A 24569-nucleotide genomic window follows, 5' to 3' on the forward strand; every position below is an offset into this window, starting at 1 on the left:
CAACACTAAACCACCCTGCCCACCCAGAAGCCAGATTTGAGGATGAACACAACAATCTGCACAACCTGAACCGCAGAACTCAGCAGGCACAAGGCGCGGAGAGGTGACCTGGGGGAGAGAGGAGATGCAGAGGGCAGGAAACTGTTTTTGCTTGTGGAGAGAGGACAGACGGGGAGAGGATGGGAAAAGCACCCTCCACAAAAGCAGCTGGAGAGAAAGTAGAAAAGTGGAAACAGCCGCAGGACCTAAGCTAAAAAGGGAGAAAGGAGAAAGGAGAGGGTTTAAATTCCATTAAGACTCTATAAACAGAGGGGGCACAGAGTCTAAAACTCAGCTCAAATACCTGTGGTGCTCTGGTGGGAAGGGCGAATTCCCAGGAGAAGAGTGGGTCTGGAGGTCGTTGGGCCTTTGGTGATTTTCCGTAATCCCGGCATCACTCCTGCTGCACAGTCGCTTGAACTTTTTCTGGGGCAGGCTGGCACCCAGCCGCAAGTCTCTGGACATCGGCAGCAGCAAGGTCCGGTGAAAGTTTCTGGGTGCGGCCGTCACCGAGCCATTGCTCAGTGAGACCCTCCCCCAGAGGATCTGAGCGGGCCAAAGCCGCAGTTCCTCCCAAGTGAGGGGTCAGGAAACAGCCGCATCTCAGATAAAACTCAGGAGAGAGGTGCTGCCTGGCAACATGATGGCATTATCACTGGCAGGCAAAAGCAGGGAGCGGACGGAAACCGAAGAAAAAGGACGGGTGTGCGATCCTTGGTTGGGGAGAGTAGAGTTTTCTGATACCAGAATGGATACCTGGGTGGTGGGTGCCATTTCCACCCCACCCGCGCATGCGCGCGCACACCTGCAGGCTCCACAACGATCCACCCCAGTAAGCAAAGCAGCGCCATCTAGTGGAGAACGGAGCCATTACAGTACGCCCCACCCAAGTGGACCAACCTCGCTCTTCAGGAACACCACAAATCTCTCTACCTGCTTAGTTTACAGAATACAAAGTGATTTATAGTTTAACTTCTAGGGGCAAATGATGTAATATCAATCATATTTCAGTCTGTTCACTGGCCCATCTATTCAATTTTCTTTTTTCTTTCCTTTTTTTTTTTACGTGAATACAGGAAGATAAAAAACTTTATTCTTGGGAGGCAGCTATGCTCACCACTATACCACCAACGCCTGCTAAAAAACTTTATTCTTATTTTCAATTTTTATTAAAAATATTTCCTCTATTTTTCAATTAAATTTTTTGCTTTTTTTTGTAAAATTGTCTATTCTATTTTACTTCCATAACTTCAAGTTATTCTATTTAATCATATTCATTTTCTCAAATTTTCAAACATTTTGTTTTGTTTTCTTTTTTCCTTTTTCCCTTTTTTCACTAATCAATCAAGCTCCTTTCAATAATCAGACCAAAAGGCACCTGGTATCTAGCATCACTTATTTGAATTTGTGTGTGTGTGTTGTTTTAATTTTTTAATTTTAATTTTTTCTTTTTTTTCTCTAATCAATCGCTTCTTTCAATAACCAGACCAAGGCACACCTAGGATCTAGAATCATTTATTTGATTTTCTCTGTGTGTGTGTGTGTGTGTGTGTGTGTGTTGTTTTCAATTTTTTAATTAAACATTTTTTTACCTTACTAATTCCTTTTCTTCCTTCAAAATGATGAAACAAAGGAATTCACTCCAAAACAAAGAGCAGAAAGAAACAACAGCCAGGGACTTAATCAACACAGATACAAGCAAGATATATGAACCAGAATTTAGAATCACAATAATAAGATGCTAGCTGGGGTTGAAAATAGATTAGAATGCCTCTCTACAGAGATAAAAGGAGTAAAAGCTAGTCAGGATGAAAAAAAAATGCTATAACTGCACTGCAATCTCGAATGGATGCCACAGCAGGATGGATGAGGCAGAGCAGAGAATCAGTGATATAGAGGACGAAATTATGGAGAATAATAAAGCAGAAAAAAAGAGGGAGAGTAAAACAAAAAGGCACGACTTAAAAATAAGAGAAATCAGTGACTCATTAGAAAGGAACAACATCAGAATCATAGGGGTCCCAAAAGATGTAGAGAGAGAAATAAGGGTAGAAGTGTTATGTAAGCAAATCATAGCAGAGAACTTTCCTAACCTAGGGAAAGACACAGACATCAAAATCCAGGAAGCACAGAGGATTCCCACAAGATTCAACAAAAACTGACCATTAACAAGGCATTATCATAGTCAAATTCACAAAATACTCAGGCAAGTAAAGAATCATGAAAGCAGCAAGGGAAAAAAAGTTCTTAACCTACAAAGGAAGACAAAGCAGGTTTGCAGCAGACCTATCTACAGAAACTTGGCAGGCCAGAAAGGAGTGGCAAGATATATTCAATGTGCTAATCAGAAAAATATGCAGCCAAGAATTCTTTATCCAGCAAGGCTGTCATTCAAAATAGAGGGAGAGATTAAAAGTTTCCCAGACAAACAAAAATTAAAGGATTTTAATACCACTAAACCAGCCCTGCAAGAAATTTTAAGGTGGATTCTCTGAGGAGAGAAAAGATGGAAGAACAAAAATAAAGACCAAAAGCAACAAAGACTAGAAAGGACCAGAGAACACCACCAGAAACCTCAACTCTACAAGCAACATAATAACAATAAGTTCATATCTTTCAGTACTCACTCTAAACATCAATGAACTAAATTCTCCAGTCAAAAGACATAGGGTAACAGAATGGATAAGAAAACAAGATACAGCTACATGATATTTACAAGAGACCCACTTTAGACCTAAAGACACCTTTAAATTGAAAGTAAAGGGATGGAGAACCATCTACCATGCTAATGGTTGCCAAAAGAAAGCGAGAGTAGCCATACTTATATCAGACAATCTAGACTTTAAAATGAAAATTGTAACAAGAGATGAAGAAGGGCCTTATATCATAATTAAGGGGGTCTATCCACCAAGAAGACATAACAATTGTAAAAGTTTATGCTCTAAATGTGAGAGCACCCAAATATATAAATCAATTAATCACAAACATAAAGAAATTCATTGATAAAAATACCATAAGAGTAGGGGATTTCAACACCCCACTTACCGCAATGGGCAGATCATTTAAACAGAAAATCAACAAGGAAACCATGGCTCTGAATGATACACTGGACCAGATGGACTTGACAGATATATTCAGAACATTTCATCCTAAAGCAGCGGAATATACACTCTTCTTCAGTGTACATGGAACATTCTCCAGAGTAGACCACATACATCAGCCCTCAACAAATACAAAAATATCGAGATCATACCATGCATATTTTCAGACCACAACACTATGGAACTCGAAATCAACCACAAGAAAAAATTTGGTAAGATATCAAATACTTGAAAACTAAAGAACATCTTACTAAAGAACAAATGGGCTAACCAAGATGTTAAGGAGGCAATTAAAAAGTACATGGAAGCCAATGAAAATGATCACACCACAGCCCCAAACCTCTGAGATGCAGCAAAGGTAATCATAAGAGGGAAGTATATAGCAACCCGGGCCTTCCTAAAGAAGGAATAAAGGTCTCAGATACACAACCTAACCTTACACCTCAAAGAGCTGGAAAAAGAACAGCAAATAAAACCCCAAAGCAGCAGAATATAGGAAATGATAAAGATTAGAGTAGAAATCAATGCTATTGAAACAAACAAACAAAAAAACAAAAAACAAAAAACAAAAACAAAAACAAGACAGTAGAACAGATCAATGAAACCAGAAGCTGGTTCTTTGAAAGAATGAACAAAATTGATAAGCCACTAGCCAGTTTGATCAAAAAGAAAATGGAAAGGTCACAAATAAGTAAAATCAAGAATGAAAGAGGAGAGATCACAACTAACACAGCAGAAATAAAAACAATAATAAGAGAATATTATGAGCAATTACATACCAATAAAATGGGCAATCTGGAAGAAATGGACAAATTCCTAGAAACACATAAACTACCAAAGCTGAAAAAGGAAGAAATAGAAAATTTGAACAGACCCACAACCAGTAAAGAAATTGAATTAGTAATCAAAAGTCTCCCAAAAAATAAGAGTCCAGGGCCAGATGGCTTTCCAGGGGAATTCTACCAAACATTTAAGGAAGAGTGAATACCTATTCTCTTGAAGCTGTTCCAAAAAATAGAAATGGAAGAAAAACTTTCAAACTCTTTCTACGAAGCCAGCATTACCTTGATTCCAAAACCAAAGACCCCACACACAAAAAAAGAGAACTATAGACCAATCTCCTTGATGAACATAGATGCAAAAATCCTCAACAAGATATTTGCCAACCAGATCCAACAATACATCAAAAAAATTATTCACCATGACCAAGTGGGATTTATACCTGGAATGCAGGGCTGGTTCAATATCTGCAAAACAATCAATGTGATTCATCATATCAATAAAAGAAAGGGCAAGAACCACATGATCCTCTCAATACATGCAGACAAAGCACTTGACAAACTACAGCATTCTTTCTTGATAAAAACCCTTAATAAAGTAGGGATAGAAGGATCATACCCTGAGATCATAAAAGCCATGTATGAAAAACCTGATGCTAATATTATCCTCAATGAGGAAAAACTGAGAGCTTTCCCCCTGAGGTCAGGAACAAGACAGAGATGTCCACTCTCGTCACTGTTATTCAACATAGTATTGAAAGTCTTAGCTTCAGCAATCAGATAACACACGTAAATAAAAGGCATCCAAATCATCCAGGAGGAGGCCAAACTTTCACTCTTTGCAGATGACATGATACTCTATGGAAAATCCAAAAGATTCTACCAAAAAACTGCTAGAACTGATCCACGAATTCAGCAAAGTGGCAGGATATAAAATCAATGCACAGAAATTGGTTGCATTCCTATACACCAATAATGAAGCAACAGAAAGAGAAATTAAGGAATCGATCCTGCTTACAATTGCCCCAAAGCCCATAAGATACCTAGGAATAAATCTAACCAAAGAGGTGAAAAATCTATACACTGAAAACTACAGAAAGCTTATGAAAGAAATTGAAGAAGACCCCTTGACTGAGCTTGGAGTCTTTGTACCCAAGTCTTGGATCTTGGCTCAGACACAGGCTGCCCTGGGTTTGGGCCATGGACTGGAACCAGAGATTGTCCTTGCAGAGAACCCCCCAACCTTCCCCGTCCCTCCTGGCCCTCTCAGCCAGGCCCTCGGGACCCTGGTGTCAGTGCCGGTGGAGTGGTGGGCAGCAGGGTCCTTCCTTGGATTGGAGGTGCGGTGGCAGGAGGGCGGAGGGATGGAGGTGCTGACCTGTGAGGGTGGGGGGGGAGGGAAACAGCTGCGGCTGGGAGAACCGGCGGGGAATGAAGTAGGTTTCTGAGAAGGACTGCGAGAGTGCAGTTCATTTCCCGCCTTTCCCCACCCCAGCCCCGGATGGGAGGCCTTGGCCATCACCTCCCTCACTGGGCCCTCTTCCCATGCACTGCAGTGGAGAGCTGGAGGCACACTGGGCTGGACACTTTCTGCCTCAGGATGGTTTACAAGGGAGGGAACTGAGGGGGCTGGTGCCCAGGTCCACCTGCTCGAAAGCATAAGCTGCCAAACGCAGCAGCGGTGGCCGGGTCCTTGTCTGCACTATCTCTTGGCCTTTGACACTGGCATTACAGGTCTGGTACCAAAGACCCCTGGGTTCTTCTTACAGCCTTCCTTTTAAAAGTCTCCAGAGCTTTGACTGGGCCCACTTCTCTTCCATTGTGACCCTGTCACTGGGAGAGCTTAACCTCCCCCACATGGGGCTGACTCAGCACTTCCTTCAGAGATGGAGCCCCGCTAGCCTGTGGCCTCCTGGACACCTGCGCCTGGATGCTCTGCGCCACAGAGATGGCGCTATCATTGGCCTGGCCCTTGGGAATGTGTGTGTTATGGGGCTGGGTGTGTGGGTCAGAGGGAATGCTGAGAGGAGGAAGGAGGCGTCCACGCATAACACTTGTTTAACCTCAGTGTGGGCTTTTCTCATCTGCAGAGCCCGGACTCTTAGAACTCATATGGCAGCAAGCTCTGTGTTGGGCCAGGAGGAAGAATCCTCGCAGCATGTGTGTGAGTGTGTGTGTGTGTGTGTGTGTGTGTGTGAGAGAGAGAGAGAGAGAGAGACAGAGAGAGAGAGAGAGAGAGAGACAGACAGACAGACAGACAGAGAGAGGGTTTCTGGGGGGGGGGGCAGAAAAGCCCTGGTGTTATTGGGAGTGGAGTGAGGAGGTAGGCTTGGGACCAGTTGCTCAAAAAATTGACTCTTTAGAAATCAGCAGTACTTCCTGGGATGGTTTCTCTCTAACAACCAAGCTGAGCTACCTTAAAAGGGGCCATTTAAAAACTGTTGTATGGGGGGCACCTGGGTGGCTCAGTTGGTTAAACATCTGACTTTGGCTCAGGTCATGATCTTGAAGTTCATGGGTTCCAGCACTCATCGGGCTCTGTGCTGACAGCCCAGAGCCTGGAGCCTGCTTCAGATTCTGTCTCCCTCTCTCTCTGCCCCTCCCCTGCTCACACTCTATCTCTGTCTCTGTCTCTCTGTCAAAAAATAAGCATTAAAAAAAAAACTGTTGTATGTAAGTGATGAATCATGGGAATCTGCTCCCGAAGCAAGAGCACACTGTATACACTGTATGTTGGCTAACTTGACAATAAATTATATTTAAAATAAAGAAAAATAAAAAAGAGATCTTTAAGGGGCACCTGGGTGACTCTGTAAGTTAAGCATCTGACTCTTGATTTCAGCTCAAGTCATGATCTCATGATTCGTGGCTTTGAACCCCGCATTGGGCTCTGCACTGTCAGTGTTGGGGCTTGCTTGAAGAATTCTTTCTTCCTCTCTCTCTCCATCCCTCCCCAGCTCACATTCTCCTTCTCTCTCTCTCCCAGAATAAATAAACTAAAAAAAAAAAACTGTTAAAAAAAGAGACCTTTAAAATGGGTTATGTGCCCATGATGGGTCTTAAAGACCCTAAAGGGGTTCGAGTGCTCCTTAGCTCTGGCAATGGGCCGAACTCCCCTGATGCCCCCAGGCCCCCAGGGCGCTGAGGTTATTGTGGCCCACACAGGGGTGGTCTCCACGGGACTGTTTCTGACCGAGGTGGAGCTTCGGCCCTGCTGGCAGTCCCCCAGCATTCTTCCCCACCTGCCTCCCTCCCTCACCTCAGGTTCAGAGAACTGGTCACCTTGGCCTCGTCCCTGTTTTCGGCCCACAGAGCTGCCACACCCCTTGGTCAAGCTCTCATGCAAATCCAGTTCTTTTCATTCAAGGCCTTCCAGAAGGGGCTTACCCCGGCCCTTGTGCCCACACCCTTCACAGCCCCTGCCCAAGCTGTCTGTACTCCATGACCACTTTCTCCGAGAAGCCCTCCGGGTTGCCCCCACCAAGTATTCTCTCTTGGCCGTCCTCTTAAAGCTACTCCTTTAGTTGTCCTAGGGCCTCACCTCACACCACCTTCAATTGCCATAAGACCAAGGCTTCTTTACCAATGTGACTTCCAGGCCCAACGATGAGTGAGATAAAGTAGGTGCTAAGGAAAGGTCTATTGTAAATGAACAAGGGACCTCAGGCTTTGTTTTAGAAGCCTTGGCCGAGCTGTCCTGGATCATGGATGGGGATGAGCAGATGTTAAGTTCTACCCTCATGAGTGTTCTGGGACTTTTCTGATTAGAGGCCTGGTTTGCTCTAGAAACAGGACCTCTGGGTAAGCTTTAGGACTGAGCCCTTGATGAAAAACTGTCACCCAGAATTACCTTGGGCCCATGGGTCCCTGTTCTTTTTTCCTCTTTGGGCTTCAACTCTGACCAGTCCGGGGCTCAGCCTGCTGTGGCTTGGTACCTGTTCCTAGGCGTTCATGGGACCCAACCTGTGAGAGGAGAGGAAATATACGCGTTGGTCTCAATCCCCGGTTCCTGGCACAGAGCTCCTAAGACTCTCGGAATTCCCCAAACAGGACTATCCTTTGTTTTAATGAGGCAACTCCTGGTAGTTTCCTGGATAGCTTCCAGATGGGTGCTGGTCACCAGAAGGACTAAGCTTGAACTTTAAGTCCTACTCCTATCACCCAATGGGAGAGGGGCTGGGTATTGAGTTAATGATTGACCGCGCCTTCATGATGAAGCCTCCAGAGCCTCTGGGTTGCTGCAGGTACTGAGACGCAGGCATGGCGAGAGTGTGGAAACTGCATGCCCCTCCCCCCTTCTCTTCCATCCGGATGTTCACCTGTATCCTTTATCCTTTAATGATAAACCAGTAAACGTAAATAAGTGTTGCCCTGGGTTCCTTGAGACATTCTAGTAAATTATTGAACTCGAGTAGGGAGTTGTGGAAATCCCAATTTATAGTCTGCAGTCAGAAGTATAAATAACAGCCTGGGGCTTCAATTGGCATCTGAAATGGGGGTGTGGGGGCAATCGTGTGGGACCAAGTCCTTAAAACCTGTGGGTGTCTGACACTACCCCCTGGGGCCCTGGGGGGGATAGTGTCAGAACTGAGTCAGATCGCAGGACACCCAGCTGGTGTTGGCTAATTGTTTTATGTGTGATGTCAGAAGTGAAGTGTTGTGGGAGAGGGAAGGAGGGGCACGGGTTTGTCATCCTCATTATGGTGTCCTGTCCTCAATCTCCTAGCCTCGCCCATTCCCACCATCTTGCACCGTCTACTCGCAGAGCTGGGGTTTCTCAGACTCATCTGACCCAGATGGATACATGCAGAGAGTCTTACATGCCTTCTTTTAAATGTGGATGGAGTGTGCGCGCACACACGCGCGTGCGCGCACACACACACACACACACACACACACACACACATTCTAGGAGAGCCAGAGACCCTGCTGCACCAGAGGGACCAGCTTTATTAGATTCCAGCAAGACTATACAGAACATGTTTCATGCAGATTAAATATGTGTCTTCGCTGCCCCGGGAGGGAGCACTTCCACCGCCAGATCCTTCCTTGGCGTGTCGAGGGGTGAGTATCAAGGGGAATTCTCAATGTATTCCACGTGGGGGACAGTTGGGATCATGACTGGGGGTGGAGGTGGGACAGTGGGAAGCTGAGGGCCCCTGGGACCTTGAGTCTTCAGAGGTTCAGGGACTACAGGACCTTGGTCCTTTGCTGGTGGTGACACCAGAAGGTCTTGATCTTTCAGAGGCACCGGGATTATAGGAGCTTGATTCTTCACAGGCTCAGGGACCACAGAATCTTGATTCTTTGGAGGCTCTGGGACCATGGGACCTTGATCCTTGACTAGTGCTGGGACCACAGGACCTTGATTCTTGACATGTGCTGCAAGCACAGAATCGTGATCCTTCAGAAGCTCTGGGGCCACTCCACCTTGATCCTTGGCTGGCTCCAGAACCACTAAACCTTGATTCTTTATAGGCTCAGAGAGCACAGGACTGTCATTCTTCATAGGTGCTAGGACCGTGGCACGTTGATCCTTCAGATGCTCTGGAACCATAGGACCCTGATCCTTGCCTGGTGCTGAGACCATGGGACCTTGATCCACAGGCTCAGGCACCTTGGGGCTTTGATCTTTGACAGGCACTGGGACCATGGGCCCATGAGCCTTTGGAGGCTCTGGTGCCATGGAACCTTGATCCTTAACTGTTGTTGCAGCCATAGGACTTTGATTCTTAGGAGGCACTGGGACCAAGTAACCTTGGTCCTTTACTGGTGCTGCGATCACAGACCCTTCATTCTTTAAAGGCTTAGGGGCCACCTGATCTTGACCCTTAACTGCTGCGGGGCCCACAGGACCTAGATCCTTCGGAGGCCCCGAGACCACAGGAGCTTGATCCTTCAGAGGCCCTGAGACCACAGGAGCTTGATCCTTCAGAGGCTCTGCGACCATAGGGCCTTGATCTTTTGGATGATCTTGGATCACAGGACCTTGATCTTTCAGAGGCCCTGGGCCCACAGTACTTTGATCCTTGTCTGGCTCTGTGGCTACAGGACCTCGATGCTTATGTGAATCACTGGTGAGTTCACTCTGGCTCCTGCAGAGGAGAGAGAGGTAGTCACTGTGAGGGCCAGCACCCAGGCCAAGGATTGGGCAGAGCACAGATTGCCTGAGAAATCTCGGCCTAGTGGAGCCTGGGGAGGGCAGCTCTCGCTGGAGAGCCGAAGGGAGAATCTGATTTCCATGTTCCTGGTACAGAACGTGGAGTAGGGGGAGGGGCAGGCTCAGGAATCAGTCATTCAATGTGCTTGCCAATTGATTATAACCTGCGCGTGGCACAGCGGGCGGCACCTAGCGGACAAGGGCGGTACTGCAGCAGGACTCAGTGTCCTCTTGCGGCTGTGGGCATCCCAGCAGCCCGTCCACCCCACACTCCACCCAGGCCTCTCTACCTTCCTCCATGATATCTGGGCCTTCCTGAGAGCCCATCTTAGCCATCCACTTAGATGACCCTAGAGGCCAGTACACTTTCTCTCTTCTCAGGGCCTTCCAAGGCTCCTCCCTCATCCCCAGCCCCCAAATCCCCTGTCAAGGGCTGAATGTGGAGAGAAATAAGAAAGAGCGCAGGATAGGGGCACCTGGGTGGCTCAGTCGGTTAAGCTTCCGACTTCAGCTCAATTCATGATGTCATGGTTCGTGAGTTCAAGCCCCATGTCGGACTCTGTGCTGACAGCTCAGAACCTGGGGCCTGCTTTAGATTCTGTGTCTCCCTCTCTCTCTGCCCCCCACCCCCAATAAATAAACATATAAAAATATATATTTATTAACTTCATATATAACCCTAGATTGCTTTGGTTGGTGAAGCTGTTTCCTTAGTAAGTGTCTTTACTCATGGGAAGGTTTAGAATAAAGATTAGAGATGATAACATTGATAAATCAAATCTTCCCCAATATTACTCTTTTTTGGTATTAAGTTAAGGAAAAATCTATGTAGATTGATTTTGAAAATATTTGTGATGTTTAAAATAATTTGGCATATTAGAATATTTAACAGATTAGCTTTGTGATTCCAATATAAAATGTATAATGGAATAATTAATTTTGATTTGCAATTGTAAGTTGAAAGGACAATTTTATAAATTTGCAACAATTTGCAAACAATGATGGAACTTTTATGATAACTCAATAGTTATATTTTTAAGCTTATTTAATTTAATTTATTATTTATTTGTTAATGTTTATTTATCTTTGCGATAGAGAGACAGAGACAGTGTGAGCCAGGGAGGGCCAGAGAGAGAGGGAGACACAGAATCTGAAGCAGGTTCCAGGCTCTGAGCTGTTAGCATAGAGCCTGATATGGGGCTTGAACCCACAAATCATGAGATCGTGACCTGATATGAGGTCAGATGCTTAACCAACTGAGCCACTCAGGTGCCCCCATTTGTTTTAAATTACTTGTAATTTAATTTAAGTTATTTGAGGGAACTGAATTAATTAGATTATAAAACCCCTCTTAAAAGAGACTTGAATTTTACTAGATTTTTTAAATGTATTACTTTTATAAATTAAGCATTCACTTTTAAAACCAAAACAGCCTTGGGGCACCTGGCTGGCTCAGTCAATGGAACATGCAACTCTTGATCTTGGGGTTGTGAGTTTGAGCCCTTTGTTGGGTGTAGGGACTACTTAAAAATAAATCCTTAAAAAATAATAAGTGAAACCAAAGCAGCCTCAATTGGTTTTCCTATGGACAGAACCACTCTCAAGGACAACATAAAACTCTCATTGACACTGACAAGCCATCACGTGGCTCCACAGTGCCTCGCCAGTCTCCCTGTCTATAAAATGCCCCACCATTCCCAGAAAAGCCACCAGAAGCTGCCCTCACACTGCCTTCTATGTGAATGATTCTAAGTTGCACCCTCAGCCGGTTGGTGAGGTGAGATGGGCTGGACTCAGCCCTGTCGGCGCACAGGCCAGCTGTCCTTGGCATGGGCACGGCCTTGGGCACGGCCTTGGGCACCTGCACAACCAAATCTGGAGCCCTGAGCCACCCGCAGATCTTCTCAGGACAGCGCGTGCCACAGACCCCCTCTGCCTCCCAGCCTGCTCACCCTCTCAGAAACTAGAACAACCTGTTGGGTTTATCTTGAAGCTTCTGTGCTGTTTATTGCCTGCAAGATCTTGGGCAATTACTCACCCACTAGAGACCTTAGTTTCTCCACTTATAAAATGAGGATAACAATACAAATGTCAGGAAGTTTTACAACAGAGGATCAGATGATCCTGTTGGGCAGGAACATGAAATCACAATTCTCGAGATTTGCTTTGGGACATCATGTGGTTATGAACTGTAGTAACAGTTTACTAAATGCACATATCCTCCTTACTTAGGTCACTGAACCCTCACGGCAGCCTTGGGGAAGGCAGGGAGGGGGGTGACCAGCCCTGCAGCCTCACCCTCCTCGCATTGTCCCCTGGCCAGCCTGTGCTGTTTTATACATTCCCAGGGCTTTGTTTCTTGGTTCTGCCTCCTGGGTTGCCCCCCTTCACCCGCTTTGCCCTGTCTGTCCTTGACGGCTCGGTTCAGACCCCACTTCCTCCCAAGGTCCTGGTTGCATTTCTCCAAATGAGCTTTCCCTTGCTGATCCATTTGACAGTCTCTCCCACATTCACGGATGCCCCAGTTAATGTCAGTTTCCCCTAGTGTGACTGTGAGCTCCCTGAAGGCAGGGGCCATCCTCCTGGCCTGCAGCCCCAATGCCCAGTACAGTGCCTGCAACAAAGAAGGTCAAACAGAGAGATTTACAAACTATTGTTCCTGAGACCTGGTTCATCATTCATCTCATGGCCCCAGCCAGAAACTCCGTCATCCTCGATGTCTCCTTCTTCCATAAAACCTCCACCTAATCCATCAGGAACCATCCGTTCCAGCTCCTAACATTTATCTCTTGAGTGTTCCCACTTCTTTCCCTCCTTCCTTTCCCTCCACCAGCTGTGTCATTATTTCCACGGATCACTGTCACAGCCCCCTAACTGGTATCCTTTCCTTCTCCTCCAATCGACTCTTCATACAGAAATCAGAATGACCTGTCCAAAAAGCAACCCCCTTTGCTTACAACACTTCACAGCTCTCGTTGGCACTCAGCATAAAGAGCAAAACCTGTTAGGGGCGCCTGGGTGGCTCAGCTGGTTGAGCATCTGACTTTGGCTCAGGTCATGATCTTGTGGTCCATGAGTTTGAGCCCCATATCAGGGTCGGTGCTGACAGCTCAGAGCCTGGAGCCTGCCTCAGATTCTGTGTCTCCCTCTCCCTCTCTCTGCCCCTCCCCTGCTCGTGCTCTGTCTCTGTCTCTCTCTCTTTCAAAAATTAACATTAAAAAAAAAAAAGAGTGAAACCTGTGACATGGCCCCATCTAGCTGAGCAGCCTGCCCCCACTGCATTCCTAGCTCTATGTCCCCCAGCCACCCAGGACCTTGTTCTGTTCCTCAGTGCGCCTTGCTCCTTTCCATTTCCAGTTTTGCACATGCTATTGTCTCTTCCAAGAACATTCTCTTGTTCCCTCTTGCCTTGGTTAATGTGTACTCATCCCCTATCTCTGTTTCCCAGGGAAGTCTTCCCTGACCCCACCCATGTGACCAGGTGGGCTGCTTCAGGCTCTCCTGGTCCCCACACTTTCTTTCCTACCCCTTAACCAGCTCATTACTTACAATCTTTTGGATTAATGTTTCCCCTACTAGACTGAAGCTTTTAGAGGGCAAGACCATGCCGACTTTGCATATCACCGTATTGTCTGTACCTAAAACAGCAGGGAATACCTCAACTAAATACTTGTCAAATGAATAAATTAGAGATTTGTGCTGGGCTCTGTCTTATCTGCAAAATTTAATGTTCCAAGGTTACATGAGACATCCTAAGTCTTAGGAACTTAATTTTCTGCCCTTCCTCCTGTTACCAGGGAGACAGGCAATTGCCTCTGGGCACCCACAGGCACCCAGGCCTTGGATCTATGCTTTATCAGAGTCTGGAAACAGGATTAGAGAGCCCTGCCAGAGAGTATCTGGAGAAAGGGCTTCCTTCGCTCCTGCTGGATTCCTGCCCTTGCATACAATTCTAATCCCATAATCCACCATGTGGTTTTCTCTCTTTTTTTTTCTCCCTAGACTGTCTCCTGATAAACCATCAAAGCAGCCCAGAACTGGGGCAGTGCTCCTAAGTAGGGCCCTGTTCAAAAATCAAGGACCTATGGGCTCTGTCTGTGAATCCCCTGCTTCCACAGCTTGGAAAAGCCCTGAGGAAGAAAGAGATCCCTATTTTCTGAGCAATAGCTATGTGCCAGGCTCAGTGCCAGGTGCTTTAACATAGATCATTTCTTATAATGTAAAGAGCCGCCCACGGGTAGGGGTGGGGAGTTCAGGGACTGGGTCAGGGGCCAGAAGAGCTGGGTTTGAATGAAGACCCAACATTTTTCTAGCCCACGGGATGTCATCACAGGCATGCCGGCCTTTGTACCTCTGCATCCATAATCTGTAAGATGCGGATTACAGTGCTCACCTTCTAGGGAGGAGTAGTTCATGTGAACACTCATGGCATGACCCCTGGAATATGGGGGGTTAGTAGATTTTACTTCCAAAGAGGGACTCAATGATCTAATCTGTTTGTGTTACTCTGAGACGGGAAACTGCCTCAGAGTGGGCAAGTGACTCTCCCACAGCCACACAGCTAATGGATAGCAGGTCCAGGCCTCTCGACATCCTATGGGTAGAAAGGATGGAGCAAACTCACTTGGAGCAAAGATGGGCAAGAGGGGCTGAGCCAGGGCCCAGAGGCTGCACCTCGGGGCTCTGGCAGAAGGCTGGGGAGACAGTGGACACGGTAATTTGATGGCTTTGCTCTCTTCCTGTCTGTCCCCATGGGCCTAGCCCAGGAGCACACATTTTCCAGACACAAACAAAGCTTCCAAGGCAGTATAGGAAATGCAGCCACTGGAGGGGGAGGGCCAAGGAAAGCGTCTTTGAAAGGCTCATTATTCTTATGAAGAATCTGCAGGAGACAAAACATTCTCAAAACAAGGACTCCAGCTCCTGCCTCTCTCCCCGACAAGCTCCATGATAGTCTCAATGTCAGCAATTATCCTGGCATTTGGTAATGACCTGCCTCTCCTGCTGGCCCACAGGCTGTGTCTGGTTCATCTTCGCATCACTAGTATCTAGTGTCTGCCTCACAGTCGTACCTGCAGACATTTGTGCGAGTAACAGGTGGCTGGTGTGTCGCTTTCGCTCTTCATTCTATTTTTTTCTCTTTTATCCACTCACAGGACAAAGTCCACTGAGCCTCTGCTCTGGGTCAGGCCCTGTGCTGGGGGCGCAGGAGTAAATGAGACCTGGGCCCTTCAGGAGCCCTCGGTGTGGGGAGCAGGGGACAGACCCACAAGCACACACCATGGACACCATAAAGCTGCCAGGGTGCCGGCACCCCCACGGGCCCTGACCCCAGGGAGGCCCAAAGGTCCCTTTCCGGGCAAAGACGTCGCTTTGCTGGAGAAGTCTTCCCTGCCTGCTCTAGGCAAGCACAACTCCTGAGAGTCATTGGGTCCTGAGTTCTGTCACTCTCTCCCTGCCGACGGGTCCCCCCTCCACTGCCCACGCTGCCCCGAGGTAGGGCACATACCTCCCGGTGGCCTAGTGTTTAGAGCCTGAGCACAAACCTGTGTTTCGGTCAGGTTTGCTCCCTCCCATCCCTGCCCCGCTGGGTTCTGGGCTCCGGTGCCGCCCTTTCCGAGAATGCCACGCGACCGGCTCCTGGACAGCCTCTCAGCTATGCGGGCAGCGATCACGTCCTCCCTGGATTCTCTGGGCAACATCCCCCGACAACAGCTCAGATATTTGGTTTCCGGAACCCTCGTTGTCCCGACTGCTTTCCTCACAACATGTCTAGGTTGGCACCCCCATCCTTCGGAAAGTGGGACCCCCCCAGAACTGAAAATGACACTGCAGGCGTGGTCTCCAAGCTGGGTGCACCGCCTCTGCCCTCCATCCATACAGCCCACGGCTGCTTTTGCTTCCTCTAGGCCCCGTGCCCGCCTCGGGCCACCCCCACCCTCCCCATCTGTCTGGTAACCCCCTGTCCTCCTCCTGGAGGAGAGATTCAGTTCCAGAGTCACTTCCTCAGTGGAGCCCTCCACCTGCAGGGGTCACTGCTCCTCCCATGTTCCCACAGAGCCCTCCCTGTTCACAGCAGCCCCATCTGGTGCTGGTGCGTTACCAACTGCTTTACAGCTGCTTCTCCAGGCTGGGGCGAGACTAGAGACCACCATCGGCTTCACCTCGCTTTCCTTTCCTCCCTCCCTCCTTCTCTCCACCCCCCTTTCTTCCCTCCTTCTTTCCAAGAACATGTAATAAATGCCTACTACGTGCCAAGCCACTGAAGAGCGTGCAACTGGGGAGCTCTGGCATGGGGTGGGGAGGGCACATAGTAGGAGTGAGAAGTTATAATACCATTCAAACAAGATCAAATCCTAACAGCCACGTTTCCATCACACGCACATCATGTCCTATTTTTAACTGCTTTAGTACCTTTTTGTCCTTCCAAATGGTAAGTAACTTCTCTTGATGGTTTTCTAGCAGGGCTTGACATACAATGTGGCACATTGTATTCTCCGAGCAGCCTTGTTCGCCAAGCAGCTAAAAGGCATGGGGTAGGGGGGGTGTCACCTGTACCCCTCAACTCATTTCCAGCTGTGGGCGGAAATGAGGCTCAGAAAGGGGAAGTGGGGTGCCTAAGGTCACAGAGTAAGCTTGTGGTGATGTTGAGACCTCAACCAAGGAGGACAGACTTTCAGTCCAGCTCTTTCCTCTCTACCACGATATCCCTGAGGAGCGGGACTTCAGCTAGAGAGATTCCAAATATCTAGGCTGACATCTGAGCAGGGTCTGGCTTGAGATGACCCTGACTCGTACTGCCTGGTGTGGGAGGCTGGAGCCTCTGCCCCCTGAAGGTTCTCCAGCTCCCAGTTCCCACTGCATCTCCTGAGAAAGTTGCCCCTCTGGGGGCCAGGCCTCCAGCCACCGGTCCCCCTTCACCTCTGCTCTTCCTGCATCCCCTACACAGCCACTCCCCTGGGCTTACTGCCTGACACTCAGCAGACTCTGGCAAAGAAGCCCCAGAAAGCAGTAGCGTCCTGGCCCAAGAGTGCCCATCTATGCCCACATCTGTACGCCCTACCTGGCCACACAGAATGCGCCCAGTGCGGCACATCAGCACAGGGGGAAACAGTTAGGACCACAGCTAGGGGAAATGCTGCCACCACAAGGCTTCATTCTGGGTGCGGGTGGGGGTTGCCGGGCAGAAAATGACTGTGCTGATCAGACAGCATCCGTAACCTTTATGTGACTCCTATTCCACAGATGACAAGAGTTCCTAGAGTCACTGAAGGATTTGGGGCAGGGAAAGGACAGGATGAAGAGGGGGCATTAGTAACCCAAACCTGGCTTCAAATCCTGGCTCCCCACATACAAGTCGTGTGACTGTTACTTAAGCACCACGTCTTGGTTTCTTTGTCTGTGGAAGACCTCCAAACTCTCCAGCCTTCTGTGAGGATTCACTGAGGACCAAGGTATGAGAGCCAAATACGCTTTCTTTTCCTTCCCCGAGGCTGTGCCCACTGTGCATTTTACAGAAGTGGAGCTGGACTCCAGGTTTCCTGCGGGCAGGTATGTGCTTATGAATCACAGGGAGATGGCTGCCCCGGGCGGGCGCTAGATGGCAAGGGTTTCTGCCCTGTGGTGGTGGTGTTTTCCTTTCTGCTGTTAAATATCTTTTCTAGAGATAACCTGCTAAGAAAAATTAAATAAATTCCCAGTTGTATGACAAGTATTTAAAAAAGCATTCTTGGTTGTTTTAGCACCAAGAAGGCAAAGTCAAGGGCATAGTTGACGGTATCAATGGGGCTGCCAAGAGTCTGATAATCCTGCTAATGACCCTTTTTAAAAATGTAAAGTGCTAAACTAAGGCAACCAGACAGTAAAGTCTCAGTTCTGGTTTAGTTCTGGCTCCTGGGCACTTGCAAATCCATTTTTGTCCTTTCTTCCCACCCCATCTAAAGCAGAGGCTGGGATCTTGAGCAATTAATCAAAATTGGTTTCATGTGTCCAGAGGGGCTCAATTAAAATGAACATGTAATTGGGGAATGGAATCTATACCAGGTGATTATGGGGTGAGTTCAGAGAGGAGGGGCTGGGGAAGGGCTGGCGGGGGGGGGGGGGGGGGGGGGGGGGGGGGGGGGGGGGGGGGGGGGGGGGGGGGGGGGGGGGGGGGGGGTGTGCGAAGAGAGGGCAGCAAGAACCAGCACCAAGCGGGCTCTGTCTCAGGCTATGGTGTGACAGAGGGAGTGGATTTACCACAGGTCACTCCAGCCACCACATTGCTGGGACCAAGGGTGGTAAGTGACTGGGAATTAACTGGGAAGCAAAACCATCCAGAAAGTAAACTATTGACAAGGGTGTTCCACTTTGCTGTTGACAGAGGACTGTCACATGCATCTTCACTGGGCCCTCACAAGAGACAGGTCTGTGGATCAGAAGCAGGTATTGCCAGCTATTAGACTCTTACCACCTGCTCTCCCAAACGCTGCAACCAAAAGATTCAAATAAAACTCTGCCCCTTTCTGGGGCGCCTGGGTGGCTCAGTCGGTTAGGCAACTGACTTTGGCTCAGGTCATGAGCTCATAGTTTGTGGGTTTGAGCCCCATGTCAACTCAGAGCCTGAAGCCTGCTTTGGATTCTGTGTCTCCCCCCATCCCCACCTCTCTCTGCCCCTCCCCAACTTGTGCTCTCTGCCCCTCCTCCACTTGTTTCTCTCTCTCTCTCTCTCTCTCTCTCCCTCTCTCTCTCTTTCAAAAATGGATGAACTTAGAAAAATAAAAAAAAGAAAGAAAAACAACTATGTCCCTTGCTGACCAAACTCTTACTTTCTAGATTTGGGAACCAAACAGATTTATAGTGATGGATACTTGCATTACTCTTATCTCTCTGGCGCTCGGAGAAATTAAGACTCAGCCAAGGTCACACAGCTAGTAAATAGGAGAGCTTGGATTTAAAACCAGGCCTGTTGGCTCTAACTCCCAGCCCTTCTTCCTAAGACACCTCCCCAGCGGATGGCTCTCTGCCGTCATGAAGTGAGGAGCTCTGCACTGGGCAGGGGGCAGGATTAGCCGACCTCTGAAGATTATCCTCTAGCCAAGAGTCAATGAGTTTTTGCAGTCAGGACTGTTTAGAAAAAGTGGCCACGTAAAGTACAGAGGTAGGCTGGCCAAGAGACTGGCCATTACAAAAGCCGCCATCAGCCGGTCTGCGATCTGTGCCGTGACCTCTCTTGAAACCACCTGTTTCACGTGAGCAGAGGCAGCTGTTAGGCAGAATAAAGCCTTGTGGAGGCGCCGGGGTGAATATGGAGGCAGATGGTGAAAATCCTCATTCATTCGCTCACTCGTTATTCATTCGGCAAACCACTTAGAAGACATTCTGGGAGGTAGGCGTCGGACCAGCAGCTAGGGCCACAACGGTGAACAGCAGGAGCTGGTCCTGGCCCTGGGGGAGCACAGTCCGGCGCGGGGGACACACACATGAGCAGGTGGCACAGTACACGTGGTGAGTTCTGTGATGAAGACACACACAGGGAGCGTCTTACCCAGCGTGGGAGGTGCGGGAAAGGCTTCCTGGAGCGGTCCCCTGAGCAGAGTCTCGAAGGATGAGTTAGCCAGGTGGAGAAGCAGGAGAAGGGCAATCGGACCAGTGGGGCGGCGTGGGGAAAGGCATGGAGGTGAGAAGCAGCATGGCGCACCGAGGGGACAACAAGCTTCTGCGGCCACAAGGAGCCCTCGGATGGGTGAAGGCAGGGTGTGACATGGTCAGATTTGCATGTTCTAAAGATCCCTCTGGCAACTTAAACCAGCAGCCACGGCAGGAATTTATTTATCTCAGCATCTGAAAACTCCCTTGGCCCCAGATGAGATGTCTGGGTTGAGACAGTTACAGACAATGTCAAGTTAACCAGCAATTAAGGACCATTTATATGAGGACAAGGGACAGACAGTTAAGCTCAGTTCAACTGTGGGAAATTAAAAGCCCAAAACAGTGGTCTCTGACCCAGTGCCTCGGGTGGTGGATGCCAGTTTTATCTTGGTATCTCTAGCACCAAATTTGTTGGATCATTCTGTGTTCAATAACCACACAATTTAGTTACCCAGTTAATTTAGTATCCCAGGGAGATAAACCTTTATTTATATTTGGCTGAGGCAGTTTGTCAGTTCAGTCAGGATGTTTGAGCCAGTTGTGTGGGGAGACCTGATCACATCTTAATCCCTCCCCCCCCATTTGTATCTGGGTCCCAAGATTTAAAGAAGATTTGAGGTAAGCCTGTGGGAGGTCCTGCAGTGGTCTGACCAGACTTCGGCAGCTGTGAGGTGTGGGTGTAGTTTTAGCCGAGAGTCCAGCTTGATGACCAAAGCCTGATTCACTTTGGGCCAGCCCCAGCCCCCAGGTGAAGGGGAGAGGCAGCACAGGCGGCGGGCCGGAACCCCGGCTCCATGCAGCCGCCCCTCCTCTGAGCCCCCATCTCTGTTAACCTGGCACAGACACTTGCTCCGGACCCGGAGGGGTTGATAGAATGGCACGGAAAGAAATGCTTTGTGGGCAGTCAATACATACAAACTGCTAAAATTTTGTTTAGGTCTGTGGGCTCAAGGTGATTCGACAGCCAGAATTCTTTAAAAGCTTTCTTCTTAATCAGAGTGTTTGCCTCAGTCGACCTCACGTATTCTCTGAAATGACCTACGGCGAACTCTTTATCAGGAAGCTAGTGAACACGACTGTCAGGCACTGTGCAAGGAAGGGGGAGGGCCTGAAACAGCCTGTATTGGTAACCATTGTGGGTTCCCTATGGCCATCGTGTCATTTCACCCTGGCTCCTCTCTTCTGAGGTGGGTGTCAGTGTCCCCATTTTCAGAGGCGGATAAGGAGGCCGAGAGTGCTCAGGGAAGGACACAGGGTTGTAGAGCTGGCACTGACTTGGAGACGCCCAAGTCACTGGCAGTGTCAACCGGCTCACACGATAAAGTTGCGGTGACACAGATTCTGTTATAGGTATTCTAGGACTGTCTGGCTCCTATAAGGATCTGTGCCTCAGAGGCCAGTGGGATGGAGCAGCTTTGGACCCTGTGCCTGCTTCTGCAGGAGCGGAGTCTAAGAAAGGTTTTGTGCCATTCTTTTGAAACAGCTGCCTCTCTTGTCTCGGTGGCCTTAGGTGGGGCTGGGGTAGGGTCCTGCCTTAACCGTACATGGTCCACAGGCTACATGCTGAAACAAAGCTTTTATACCTGTGGTCCTGAAAATGTAAACTGCTTCAAGACATTTTAGAAGTAAAAGAACCTTGAAAATGACACATTAAGGGAGTTCATAGCCTTTGTACAGTGGGACTTAACACTGCCCAGATCTATGAGAAGCAGGTTATATATTTTAAACCCTAGTGGGAAAAAAATGAGGGAAAGATTTCACTAAAGACACACAAACTGCAACAAGGAAGAATTGAATGACACTTCGAACTAATTTGGTGGCAATGACCTATTTTAAAACTAGTGGACTGGTTTTAATTTTGTTCGGTAGCTGTTTGGGGAAGTGACACTAGTGATGGGTTATAGATTTGCCTCCTGGGTTTCGGGCGCATCAGGGAGCATGGGGTGAGCCACAGGCTGAGGCTCTGGCTGAGGCCAGACCGCTGGGTGCACAGAGGAAGCCAACAAGGCTCTCCACCTTCCTGCCCCCTCCGTTGTCTGACTCATGCCCTCTGTCTGATTCTGAGTTCACCTCACCTTTTCTCAGCTTACTATCGATGTCCTCATATATGTATTTCTCTGTGGGTCTTTTTTTCTCTCAGCCTCTATTTCTACCTCTTTGTTTTACTCCTGTCTTTCTACCTCCCTCAATCCCTGGTTTTCATCAAAACGATTAACTGATCAAAAAAGAGCTAAATAATATACTTTTATGTATGTTTTATTCATTGCACCGAGTTTTGTGTTTTCTGCCTTATACAAAAGCAGGCAGGTGGGTGGAGTGTTTCCTGTTCATCTGGAAATCAAATAGATAGTGGGTTTTCATGTATATGATCCTTGAGTGAGACCCACCATGGCTCCTCTCCAAAACCCAGAAATTGGGGACCAGCAATGGAATCAAAGCCCCAGCCTAGAGCTCATAGCCTAAACCAAGAGAGGACCTGTGGCTGTTGCCCGCTATGTGGGTGAGGGCGAGAAGCGTGATGGCAGGGAGCATGCAAAGGTCGGGGGTGCAGTCTGGGCGTATGGAACGGAGATCCCAGTTAGTAGCCGCCTACTCACATGGCACCAGGCCTTTCCCCGATAGTCTCTGCCACTTTCCAGCCCTTGCCTTGACCCTTCCTGAGTGAACTGCTCCCCCAGGCCTGAGCTCACCTGGTATTGGACCCCTCCACACCTTTGCTCTTGCAGCTCCTTCTGTCTGGCATGCCTTGGCCACCCCAGACATTCACCTGGTCATTACCTGCTCATCGACTGAAGTCGCCCCTGATCCATGGAACCAGCTAGAATGGGCTCCTCCTTCCTGCCCCACAAGGACCAGAGGTGGGGTCTCAGTCATCTTGGTTCCCTAGTGCCTAGCACAGTGCCTGGCACATAATAGGTATTCAATCAACATATGTTAGTAAAATGAAGAGCGATCCCATACACAAAGTATATAACCTTTTGTCTCCCCCTTTAGCAGAAGGATACCCAGTGGTTAAACCTGGCCCCAGCTCTGAGGTTCCCTCCCAGATCTGCTCTCCTGCCTGTGGGCCTGCCCCCACGCACCCTGCACACCCACATCCCACCCATTCTCCAAGGTTCCCTCCCCCATGAAGCCTTCTGATTCCCCACCCCTGGTAGTAAGACACCTGCCTGCCCTTCATAGGAGCAACCAGCTACCAGTTCTATTGTTACCTTATTTGGATCTCTCTTATGACTGTTTCCACCCTCCCACGTCAGGCACACACAAGACTGTTGCCCCATAACCCCACACAGGGAGCCAGCCCCCGGAAGGTGGAACCTTCACGATGACCAGATGGAATGATAAAGTGAAGGCATCTCTGCCATCTCTTGGAAGAAGAAAAAGCCAGAACCAACGGTCCTGCAGGTTGATGGAAGAGGGGGTGGAGAATCAGGGCCCAGCCTCCCAGTGTGGCGACACGGTACTGGGCGCAGGCCGTCACTCATCCCCAGCAACATGGGATCAAAACGTTACACTACCTTGTTGGCCAGTGGGTCTCTTGGTCCATCTTCGCCTTTCCCAACACTTAGCTCTGACTGCTTGCAATTAGTATCTGAGAGGCAATCTAAAAGAGTCAAGCTGCATTATGGAGAACCCCAGAAAAACTGCAGGGCGCAGCTCATCTCGTGGACAGTGGCTCAATTGGCAAAGGTTGGTTCCTTCACCAACTCAGCTGGGCCTTACCAAGGAAATAAGATCAAGAAAGTGGTGTTCGTCTTTAGCATTTATTTATAATTGGAAAAAAAAAACTGTTTGTTTGTTTGTTTGTTTCTGAGCAAGCACAGACCACAAGCACGTCACAATCAATTGGCTATACATGAATATTGTTTTTGTCATTTTCTTACTAACAGCAGGAATGAAATAGCACCAAGAGAGGTGTGCGCTACACATTACATAGACAATCTGTGGTATGCAACAAAACCCAGGCCACAAAATCGTAATGAGACACTTCCTGTCTGCCTTGGAGAGGCAAAGGTATATGACCGGTTGGAAGCACCAGCAGATAAGGAAAAACTTGGAGAAGCCAGCGCACAGCCTTAGGCATTGTTTTTGCGGGCAAGCAAAGCAGACGCTAGGAACAATTCAGGCCTTGCTCTCTTGCCAGGGGGGTTCAGGAATCAGCAGGGAGATATAAAAAAACGGACCGACAGGCATCGGAAGCTTGGTCATCTTCAGAAAGGCAAAACCAAAATACTGTCTGTGAAACTGGAGTCAGTTTCAATCAGTATGTTTGGGATACAGAATAAGATTGGCTGCGTTTTATTTGTAAACAGTAGAAATCAAAGGAAGTTTCTGGCCAGGAAGGGACACATTCAAGAGTCAAAGTGAACGACAAATAGAGTTTTCTCAGTCACAGGAGTTAAAAAGATGGGGGTGGGCTGAAGTGTTGGAAAGACACCATATAGGTTGCATCTAAAGCCACGGGGGGCGGGGGCGGGGGGAGGGGGGCAGGGTAGGAAATTCAGTCCCTGGGGCTGCAAAGTGGGGAAGCTACAATTTGGGCAAACAAATTCGCATCAGACACCGAGATCAAGTCATACGGCTGTGCTGCTGTGGAGACAGGTTTATGTATAGGACCCGGGGTACCTAACACGGTGTCTGCCACACAGGCTTTCACAGTACGAGAACATGGAATAAATGTTCCTCTGTGCATCATAAAGTCTGACTTACTTGATCTGCAAAACATACATGACTGTTCTCTGGAGAAATTCAAATTGTGGCTAACATTGGCATGCCTAACGAAGGCCAGATCTTGAGCGAACGAACATACGTTGGCAAAATTTTCTGGGTAAAGTTAAGATCACGTTGATAGAGCTCTCT

General features: G+C 48.3%; 1 protein-coding gene and 1 long non-coding RNA gene across 2 annotated transcripts in view; both read right to left on the reverse strand.

Annotated features, from left to right (window-relative positions):
* Positions 1-813, reverse strand: part of LOC115307071 — a 5932-nt gene extending 5119 nt beyond the window's left edge. Inside the window, exon 1 of the long non-coding RNA XR_003915543.1 lies at positions 344-813. This is a non-coding gene — a long non-coding RNA (uncharacterized LOC115307071). The remainder of the gene's footprint in view (positions 1-343) is intronic.
* Positions 814-8849: 8036 nt separating this feature from the next.
* The window catches only part of MAP6 (microtubule associated protein 6), a 75048-nt gene continuing 59328 nt past the window's right edge, over positions 8850-24569 (reverse strand). The window contains 1 exon segment of the mRNA XM_029957638.1: positions 8850-10014. Coding sequence (XP_029813498.1) covers positions 8991-10014 — 1024 coding nt within the window. The 3' untranslated portion in view covers positions 8850-8990.

This window comes from Suricata suricatta, chromosome 11 (assembly GCF_006229205.1).
Source record: "Suricata suricatta isolate VVHF042 chromosome 11, meerkat_22Aug2017_6uvM2_HiC, whole genome shotgun sequence".
Taxonomy (NCBI): Eukaryota; Metazoa; Chordata; class Mammalia; order Carnivora; family Herpestidae; genus Suricata; species Suricata suricatta.